The 10,113-nt window shown below is 47.6% G+C and overlaps 1 protein-coding gene across 1 annotated transcript in view; it reads right to left on the minus strand.

Annotated features, from left to right (window-relative positions):
* Positions 1-6,204, minus strand: part of LOC115124321 (testis-expressed protein 10 homolog) — a 32,493-nt gene extending 26,289 nt beyond the window's left edge. Inside the window, exons 1-10 of the mRNA XM_065027714.1 lie at positions 6,061-6,204; positions 5,559-5,763; positions 5,299-5,486; positions 3,594-3,920; positions 3,288-3,503; positions 2,893-3,139; positions 2,686-2,798; positions 2,083-2,339; positions 1,847-1,982; positions 1,550-1,719 (exon numbers count right to left, since the gene is read on the minus strand). Coding sequence (XP_064883786.1) covers positions 1,550-1,719; positions 1,847-1,982; positions 2,083-2,339; positions 2,686-2,798; positions 2,893-3,139; positions 3,288-3,503; positions 3,594-3,920; positions 5,299-5,486; positions 5,559-5,744 — 1,840 coding nt within the window. The 5' untranslated portion in view covers positions 5,745-5,763; positions 6,061-6,204. The remainder of the gene's footprint in view (positions 1-1,549; positions 1,720-1,846; positions 1,983-2,082; positions 2,340-2,685; positions 2,799-2,892; positions 3,140-3,287; positions 3,504-3,593; positions 3,921-5,298; positions 5,487-5,558; positions 5,764-6,060) is intronic.
* Between the last annotated feature and the right edge of the window lie 3,909 nt (positions 6,205-10,113).

The raw sequence follows: 10,113 nt of genomic DNA on the forward strand, positions 1-10,113 counted from the left end.
CAGCTCATACACTATAGCAGAGGAGGGCAACTACAGCTCATACACTACAGCAGAGGAGGGCAACTACAGCTCATACACTATAGCAGAGGAGGGCAACTACAGCTCATACACTATAGCAGAGGAGGGAAACTACAGCTCATACACTATAGCAGAGGGAAACTGTGGTCCTGTAGAAACTTAGCTCCTGTCCAACACAACCCATCATTAGAGTCACCTGTAACCATCAAGCCCTTGATGAGCTGAATCTGGTGTGTTAGTGCTGGGCTGGAACAAAAGCTTGCACTCCTGTACCTATCCAGGACCATGGTGTTGTAAACACACACACAGTACCTAGCAACAAGAAGCCAATGGTGATGTAAAGAGTGAATGGACTATCCATCACCAGTTTATGGTCTAAGAAAGAAAATAATCAAACAGACAGAGATAAAGAGAGAGCGCTAAAGAGATAAAGGGAGAGAGATAAAGGGAGAGAGATAAAGGGAGAGAGATAAAGGGAGAGAGAGTAGTAATGATCAGATAGTCTGTATTATGTTATGTTGCCTGCTGACGCACATTGCTGATGTCACAGACCATTCAGACAAACAGAGTCTTGTGATGGTGAATCGCCCACTCCGTCTTCCCTAGGGCCTTTAATCATAACACAAACCCCCTCACCCTCCCCAGTTCTGTCTTCTCTGGGGCCTTTAATCATAACACAAACCCCCCACCCTCCCCAGTTCTGTCTTCCTTAGGGCCTTTAATCATAACACAAACCCCCTCACCCTCCCCAGTTCTGTCTTCTCTGGGGCCTTTAATCATAATACAAACCCCCTCACCCTCCCCAGTTCTGTCTTCTCTGGGGCCTTTAATCATAACACAAACCCCCTCACCCTCCCCAGTTCTGTCTTCTCTGGGGCCTTTAATCATAACACAAACCCCCTCACCCTCCCCAGTTCTGTCTTCCCTAGGGCCTTTAATCATAACACAAACCCCCTCACCAGATCTGTCTTCCCTAGGGCCTTTAATCATAACACAAACCCCCTCACCCTCCCCAGTTCTGTCTTCCTTAGGGCCTTTAATCATAACACAAACCCCCTCACCCTCCCCAGTTCTGTCTTCTCTGGGGCCTTTAATCATAACAAACCCCCTCACCAGTTCTGTCTTAGCTTATATTACAATATAGGTGCCCTCCACCACCCACAACCTCCACCCCTTTTAACTGATACACCTCCAACCTTTGTCTCTAACTTGTACATTCTCCCCTCTCTCTCCTGCTATGGAGTTCAGATGGACCTTTACTGCCCCCCAGTGGAGAAACATAGAAAACATCTCCAAAGGGTACATTGTCATTTAGGTATTTTCTAGCATGGCCATTTAGTGACTACCTGTTTAATACCGATCTGCCCGACTGTTATAAGTGGAGCTTCACATGTGTTTTTTGTTGTTGTATATACACCGTAGAGCCTGCATACAGGTGTGTGTGTGTGTGTATTCACCGTAGAGCCTGCATACAGGTGTGTGTGTATATACACCGTAGAGCCTGCATACAGGTGTGTGTGTGTGTATTCACCGTAGAGCCTGCATGCATGCGTGTGTAGGGAGTTCAGCAGGGCCTTGTTCCCGCGGGAGGCAGCAGCCTGGATGGAGAGCAGGAGCCTGTCTGAGAGGGCAGGGTTACGGTGGCCCAGCTGGGACAACTGGAGCGGTAGAGCAGCCAGCCACCGAGACAACACTCTACTCCTGAAGGGGGAGACCGAAGAGGAAGAAAGACATTTAGGAGCAGAGTAGTCTACCCTGCAGACTTGGTTATGCCTACATATATCTTTGGTTATTTGGTACAGTAAACACTAGAACGTGTGTGTGTTACCTGGCGATGTGTGTGTGGTTGTGTTCCTGTAGGTACAGTCTGCTGTAGAAGGAAAGTAGCAGTGTTCTGGTCTGCAGATTCAGGTTCATCTGCTGGTACTGAACATACACCGCCTGTAACAGATCCTCCGTCACCGCTACACACACCACCGGTTAGGACGCCAGACATGTGAAAACCATTTAAGATGAACTCATAACTGCACCCTTGACTGCCCACACAAACCCACACAGTCTTACCCATGCTGCGTTGTGTGATGACCATTCTCCAGACAGTCTCCAGGAGTGTATGTAGGTGTCTTTGGCTCAGCTTGGCCCCACTGGACAGAGTCTCTTGGACAAACCCTCTCAGAGGCATCAGCCACTCAGCATCGGGCTCCTGGGCTTGCCCCTCCCTCTGGCTGAGGGTAACCATGGAAACCATGACCTGGCAGAGCAGCACGTTCAGAGCCAAGGGTTCCACTGTCTGCCCTGGGATTGTAGTGGCCTGCTTACTCCTGAAACACCACACCCAAACACACACACTTTTAATTATGTCCCCCCCAGTAATTTTGTGCTGATATTATATATCATAATTAGTATTAGCTCAAACTGTTCAATGGTTAGAGCAAATCTTTGGGAAGAAAACAGAAACCACGGTTTGTCCTAACCGCTAATAGCTGAAATTGAACCGTGGTTCTACGACTAAGCAGAGCATTCAGTTGACTACAGACCAGATGTTTCCCCCCCCAGAGTTTTCACGACCCCATTTTCAAATCAGGCCACACATATGGGGTAGCGACCCCTAGTTTGGGAAACGCTGGAGTACCTACACATACATCATGGGCCCTAGCACCACCTCACCTCTTGGGGTCTGTCTTCCGCCTTTGTTTAGGGGTGTCCAGATTTCCATAGGGGAAGTTCTTCATGAAGTGCTGCTTAAAATCCCCCAGGTACTCACTGCGAAACCACACATCCTAAACACACAAACACCAGTGTTAATAGAACAAAGGTAACCACACATGTTACACAGAGAGAAGACCTGTGTGTGTGTGTGTGTGTGTGTGTTACCAGTGTATCCTGGTATTCTCTCTGTGGCGCCAGCTTGCGTAGCAGCTGTAGTATGGAGAGGACCTGGTACATCAGTGACATGGCGTCGGGGGTGAGGAGATGAGCACTGTCAGTCTTGCTCCGGTCGCTGGCACTAGCCTCTACCCAGACGTCTAGTAGAAGGGGCACCAGGGTGGAGGCAAAGCCCCGTACAGCCTCCCCTGTGCCCAGCCCCTCACTCACCCCAGCCCCAGGCTCAGTCTCCGGCCTACAAATACAGTGGAGGAAAGGGACAGATGATGAGCAGGACAGGAGAGTGAGTCAGCACAGTGTGTGTGTGTGTGTGTATATGCTTGTTAATGGTGTGTGTGTGTGTATATGCTTTTTAATGAAGTGTGTGTCTGTGATGTGCATACCTGAGTTTGAAGGTGGAATGCGGAGTGGGCATGGCTCCTGAATGTTCAAACACCTGAAATCCACCTTTTCTGTAGGTAAGCTCCTCCCAGTTGAGCTCCAAAGGTGCATTAGCTCCTCCTTGTCCATTCAAAACACTGAACATGTCACCTGAGACACATGCAACCCCCTCCTCCGCTCGCCTCTCCTCAACTACCGCCTGAAGAAAACGCCCCAGTCTGGAAAACACAATAACACAAAGGTCACGCCAGAAAAATACATGTACACACCAATAGGACACTGCTAACTCATTGCAAGTGTATGAATACCTGAGCAGCACTGTGAGTCTCCACTGCTGACCAGTCACGTTCCTGTTAGGGTTGACTGACAGGGCCCAGCTCCTCCCCTTCCCCTCCTGCCCCTTCCTTGCCCCGCCCCCGGTACTTCTGTGTGAGATCAGCTCCAGGAAGTTGGTGAGCAGCAGGGCGGGACGAGCGGCCAGCAGGGCAGGATAGTGGTCCAGCAAAACGTCGAGGACTTTCAGGGCATCCTCCTGGATACCCGTCTCGATGTGGGTCATGGCACAGGAGAGGTGGGCAGAGAGGAGAGGGAAGAATGGAGACGTCCGCTCTGCTGGCACACTCTGGGCTATAAACCTGGGCAGGGCACGGAGAGGGTAGAGGTTAGGGAGGTGCACTAGTAGCAGGAGAGTTTCTGGTTCAAATCTCATATTGGGTAGGAAGGTGCGACAGTAGAAGAACTGGCATTAAGGCATTTCTCCAAGGACTGTGCTGCTCTCAAGTGGTGTATGGTTTTGTGGGGGTTGGAGAACAAACACTGTGGACACTGTGTTAACAAACCTCGAAACGAGCTTCAATGCCATACAACACTCCTTCAGTTGCCTCCAACGGCTCTTAAACGCTAGTAAAACTAAATGCATGCTCTTCAACCGATCGCTGCCATTACCAGCCCACCCGACCAGCATCACTACTTACTCTGGACGGTTCTGACTTAGAATATGTGGACAACTACAAATACCTAGGTGTCTGGTTAGACTGTAAACTCCCTTTCCAGACTCATATTAAACATCTCCAATCCAAAATTAAATCTAGAATCGGCTTCCTATTTTGCAACAAAGCCTCCTTCACTCTCGCTGCCAAACATACCCTCGTAAAACTGACTATCCTACCGATCCTCAACAATATAATTTACAAAATAGCCTCCAACACTCTACACAGCAAACTGGATGCAGTCTATCACAGTGCCATCCGTTTTGTCACCAAAGCCCCATATATACTACCCACCACTGCGACCTGTATGCTCTCGTCAGCTGGCCATCGCTACATATTCATCGCCAGTCCCACTGGCTCCAGGTCATCTATAAGTCTTTGCTAGGTAAAGCTTTGCCTTAGCTCACTGGTCACCATAACACCCACCCGTAGCACGCACTCCAGCAGGTATATCTCACTGGTCACCCCCAAAGCCAATTCCTCCTTTGGCTGCCTTTCCTTCCAGTTCTCTGCTGCCAATAACTGGAACGAACTGCAAAAATCACTGAAGCTGAAGACTCATATCTCCCTCTAACTTTAAGCACCAGCTGTCAGAGCAGCTCGCAGATCACTGTACATAGCCCATCTGTATAAGTCCATCCAACTACCTCATCCCCATACTACTCCTTTGCACCCCAGTATATCTACTTGCACACTCATCTTCTGCATATCTATCACTCCAGTGTTTAATTGCTATATTGTAATTATTTCGCCACTATGGTCTATTTATTGCCTTATCTCCTTACTTTATTTGCACACACTGTATATAGATTTTTCTATTGTGTTATTGACTGTTCTTTTGTTTATCCTATGTGTAACTCTGTGTTGTTTTTTGTCACACTGCTTTGCTTTATTTTGGCCAGGTCGTAGTTGTAAATGCGAACTTGTTCTCAACTGGTCTACCTGGTTAAATAAAGGTGAAATATATATATTTTTAAAGACCTGAAGACAAATTCCCACTGTCATAACAAAATACTTTTCTAACCTGAGCAGGCGTGTGGCAGACATCCGTACATTCGGGTCCTTGTCTGTGAAGACGGCAGCAGCCTCGCTGAGCAGACTGGAGAGGTGTTGGTCTAACTCTGAGGGGTGAAGGGTCAGCAGCTCCCTCAGTCCCACAAGAGCTCCCTGTTTCACTGTACCACTGTAGTGATGCAGCTGGGACAACAGGTCCTAGAGGAGGGGAGGCACACAGCATAAGGTACAGTAGAGGAGTAAGTGTGTTTGTGTGTCTGTGTTACCTACCTTGATGTTGAGCTTCCGGTGTGTGGTGGGTGCATTAGCATCTTTCTTCAGCTGTTCAGTTAGGTTTATTCCCTTGGTGCGGAAGTTGATGTTGGTAGCGTTGTCAGCTTTAGGCTTGGTCTTCCCCACCTTCAGCTTGACCTTCTGGAAGTCATCCTGCCTCTTCTTCTTCTTGCACTTGGTCATCTCTGCAGGATAGGACTATCTGTGGAGAGAAACATGGGGAACATCTTAAATTGCAACCAATTCTCTAATATAGTTCACTACTTTTGTTCTGACCAGAGCCAAACAGGGTTGATATTGATGAAGTGGTTCACTATATGGGGAATATGGTGCCATTTGACACAATAACGAAGTGTGTGTTAGTGCTGGACCAGGAGGAGACCACAATCAGTGGGCAGCAGTGAGTTTGCAAGCCAGCAAGCTATCGGCTCGAACACAGAATCTATGAGCAGTAAACCCAGAATAATTGATTGCGTTATTGCGTAATAATAATACCCACGTGTGTTGACACTGTCAGAAATAATTGTGCAAGCAGTAGCCTTCCCACGCCGAATGTAGCTTTTGAAGACGGTCAATCAGCAAAACAAAGCTCGTGCTGTTTCTTTACAAACATGGGCCTTTCTCTTTGATACGACAACTAGCTAAGCTGTCTTCACATTTGCCTGCAACATTTTTTTTTCCTGTTCTCAATTTCACGTCTACATATAGCAGTGTTTTATTGCAACTTGTTTAAAGGATACATTTCAAATTTTAAAAAATTATGTCGTTCTTATCTTTTAATCTTTTTTTATTAATTTGAACTCAAATTTCCGAGTTCGAGTACACAGGCAAACGCATAGGCTCACAAAATCATGTACGTCATGGGTCTTTCTATAAAGAGATACACAATTGCGCGTGCGTCAATTTGCTAGTTGTTCTTATTGACACGCAAAATTCACCCCGCTCTGGTTTGCGTTAGCGAATCTTATTTTTTTCAGGTAGAGTATTTCATGTCACTCATACCACACCCTCCCTATTTATTCTACAGTAACCCTGGAGGACGTTGTCCGGGTAGTGTTACTATATTGTGGCTACAGCTAGCCAATCACCATCTTTTGCACGGTGCGTGGTCAAGTGGTTTTGCCCACAAGGCCAGCTGCTTTGTTTCTTAGTCGCCCTAAAAAAGATGTGGCCCATATAGCTAGATATTAAACGTTGTCTTTATTTGTTTGTGATGACCCTCAGAATGCAGCAAGGCTACAATCCAAGGCCATCTTATGGCGCCCCACCACAGAAGCGGTTCAGGAACGCTAATGGGGGGGCTAACAACAGGGTAAGTTCAGTCTCCCACGGTAATCATGCCAATTGCCCCCAGTTATGCCGTTTGCCCCCGGTTAGGATTATAGTTGTATTACTAGTCATTTACAACCCAGATGAGGTTAATGAATCCATCCCGAATAGTGTCTATTGTGATGAGGATTCCAAAACAGTGGTTTTGTGAGTACTGTGTACGTAGTCGTTGTATGGTCTTCTAACCGGTTTCATTCCTAAAGTTGTAGCAGTGCTCTGTGCAAAGGAAGTGGTATGGACGGACCCTTACCAGCCGCCCTTGGCTGGACAAAGACACTGGACACTGCTGGAGCAGCAGGGACTGATCAGTGCTCTCTGGTCTCCTGAGACTAAGTGTTTCTGTGGAGATGCAGCCTGCTACATTGCCCTTCAATCAGGGCTTGAGTTACCCATTGACTACTAGATTCTAAAGAGTATTGTGGGCAGCAGGAATTCCAGACAACCCTGTTACCAAGTGTAGAAGGGCTGCAACTAACGAGGGTAACAGGGCTGGGTGTTTTCTCTGGGCAGTCTCATGCCCTCCATCGCTGTCTTTCTAGTAAGTGGGCAGTCAGCCCCCATAACACTTATTTTCCTGCTGAGCTATTAGCACTAGGGCTCACTGGCAGCTTGGTTCTATGATGCCTTTGTGACAGATATATATTCTGATTGGAACACCTGACTAGAGTACTTGTACTTTCGTTTCAAGGTAAAGCGCATGTGTACGGTGCAGAGTCAGTAACAGCTCAGTTCCCTCATGTCACTGACCGGGTCATGGAGGAGAGGCTGAAAGGACATTTCTCTCTCTCTCCATAGAGACAGGAGTGCAGTACGGTTCTCCCATGTGTTTTTCTGCTGTGGTCCACCTGAAGCTTTTGCTTAAACCAAACCAATATTTCTGTGCTGTGGTCGACCTGAAGCGTTTGCTTAAACCAAACCAATGTTTCTATTCAGAACCCATTCTTAAGCTGCAATCCCTGTGGGGGGATTGCAGGGGATCCTGACCCACTGTTTGGGGAACAGTGCAGTGGGGTTTGCCCCTGTGCTGCCGCCTCCAGTCTCACTAATGCCTGTCTGTCTCTCTCTCCTTCGGCCTGATTATCCCAACTGACAGAGAAAGCAGCCTAACTTCTCTGCTGACATAGGTAAGTTCTGCCTCCACACAGCATCACTGCCGCTGATAGGAGGTTGGGAGCTGTGACTTCACATCCTCCTGCCTTTTTGCTGGTGGCTGATTGGGCAGGGGGCAAGTCCAAGCGTGGGCTCTGGCTGCGTCTGAGATTCACTGCCTCTTAGAGGTTGCTGTAAATGCCAGTGAACTTAGTCACTGCCCACAGGTTTAGGCTGTGTGGCTCACAAAGGCTTTTCCCTAGTGTTCATTTCAATGACTTTTTGGGGGGTCTGTCTTTGATACAATGTGCATAAATCTTTTTAGATGCATTAAAAGTAGTTTTATTTCATAAAACACTTTGGTCCATGATTTACAGTCTGAACAACTTTAGGAACCACAACGTGAAACCTGTCCTCTCAGAAGAATGTCTAACGAGGGAACTCATAGGTGTACAGGTGCTCTGCAGTCCTGTAGAGCTGTTGCCCCATATTGGTGCAAGTCAAATCAGTAAGGATCCTGTCTGGGTCAGATGTTGTGGGCCCAAATGACTGCCGTGCATCACCCAGTTGGGTGCTACACATTGGTGGTGGATGAGATGGGATACTCTATCCCAATGTAATTTAGGGCTATCAGCCCCCGGCACAAAAATGTGGCCTCATAGGCCTATGGTAGTTCAGATGGGCAATGGATGCTGACAGCAGGATTTTCTTTCAGGGCCTTTGTGGCCCTCAAAGAGTAGGGAGTGTTTCAACTCACTGTCTGCCAATGGGGCTGGGACCTGCTGTGCCCATGCAAGAGTTTCACTGCTTTGATTGGACACAGGTATGGAGGAGTGCCTGATGGGAGTGAGAATCTTATATCCCAGCTCTGACCTGTGTCTAGGTGGGCAGAAGAACTGCAGCCCCCACGGTTTTCAGCAGGCCTCCATGCCCCAGATTAGCTTCTCTTCTGTGTAGTGGTCAGTACTATAACCCTGGCATGAAACAGACCCTGGTGTGTCTTCCAGGCAACCTTCTAATGAATCATGATCTTGTGAAGGTTGGGCTCGAATTGCACACAGCGAAACAAATTAAGTTATTTTTGGTTACCAGCAACTTTGATTACCAGCCAGAGCAGGAGATTCCAGTACTCCCAACCAATCTGTGTTTTTAGCAGAACCTAACTAGCACACAAATGGTAAGGATTCTTACCAGATGTTGTCGATGATGCACGGCTGGAAACAGGACCTGAGAGGCTCAGAAGAGCAGGGGTTGTGTTTCTAACTGTTGTTCAGTAAATGAAGGACCTCTAAACTCCACTACAAGTCTTTTGACTGGGGGGTTGTGTAAGGAATGCACAGTGACCTTTTTAAAGCTATACCTTCTTTTGAAGTGCTTCACTTCGTGAAGTATGAGGCTCTTCGGCTATTGGCTGTCTGCTGGTCAGTTGACTGGACGTGTGGACCCTTTGGTCTCACCTGTCCGTGGGTAGGATGGCGATCTCATTATGCAGTCTCTGCCATGTTTGTGCTTTGTTGACTTCTGTGCGTTTCCCAGTGTTCACCACCAAGGCAGGAAATGTACAGACCATCCCCTCCTTGACCAAACAGTTGAAGGCCATCACTGGTGAGACTGTCATTGGTGAGTACCTACTCATTGTACCATGGTAGTAGCCCTATGCCAAGGGTCCAAGAGATTTAAGTCAAGTCACTCCATTGCACTCTTTCACTAATATAGGCTTCATGGGGCTCAATGATTTGTTTTTCAAGTCTATGATTGGTTGTTGCGATGTTTCATTGCCCATGGTTGTTTGATAGAGCTGTCACTCATGTTCTGCAGGTCTTCAGTATGTGTGGGAGTACCGGAGCCCTAGTAAGTCAGTCCCACCCCATTACCAGTGTAAACTCTGCAAGAAGGTAAGCCGTCTGCAGACTGACATGCTGGCTCACATCAAGGGCTGGAAGCACTCCTTCAGATACATGGTGAGGCTGTGTGTGTGTCACTTAACTTTCACAGTATAAGTCCCTGTAAAAGGCTGTTGGATCTACAGGTCTGTGCTATGATGCTGTGTAACTGTATGGTCTCATCTGTTCTCCAGAAGCAAAATCATTCTGCCAAGATGCCCTTTAAGGAAGATGCTGCCACAAAGGACCAT

This window comes from Oncorhynchus nerka, linkage group LG14 (genome assembly GCF_034236695.1).
Source record: "Oncorhynchus nerka isolate Pitt River linkage group LG14, Oner_Uvic_2.0, whole genome shotgun sequence".
Taxonomy (NCBI): Eukaryota; Metazoa; Chordata; class Actinopteri; order Salmoniformes; family Salmonidae; genus Oncorhynchus; species Oncorhynchus nerka.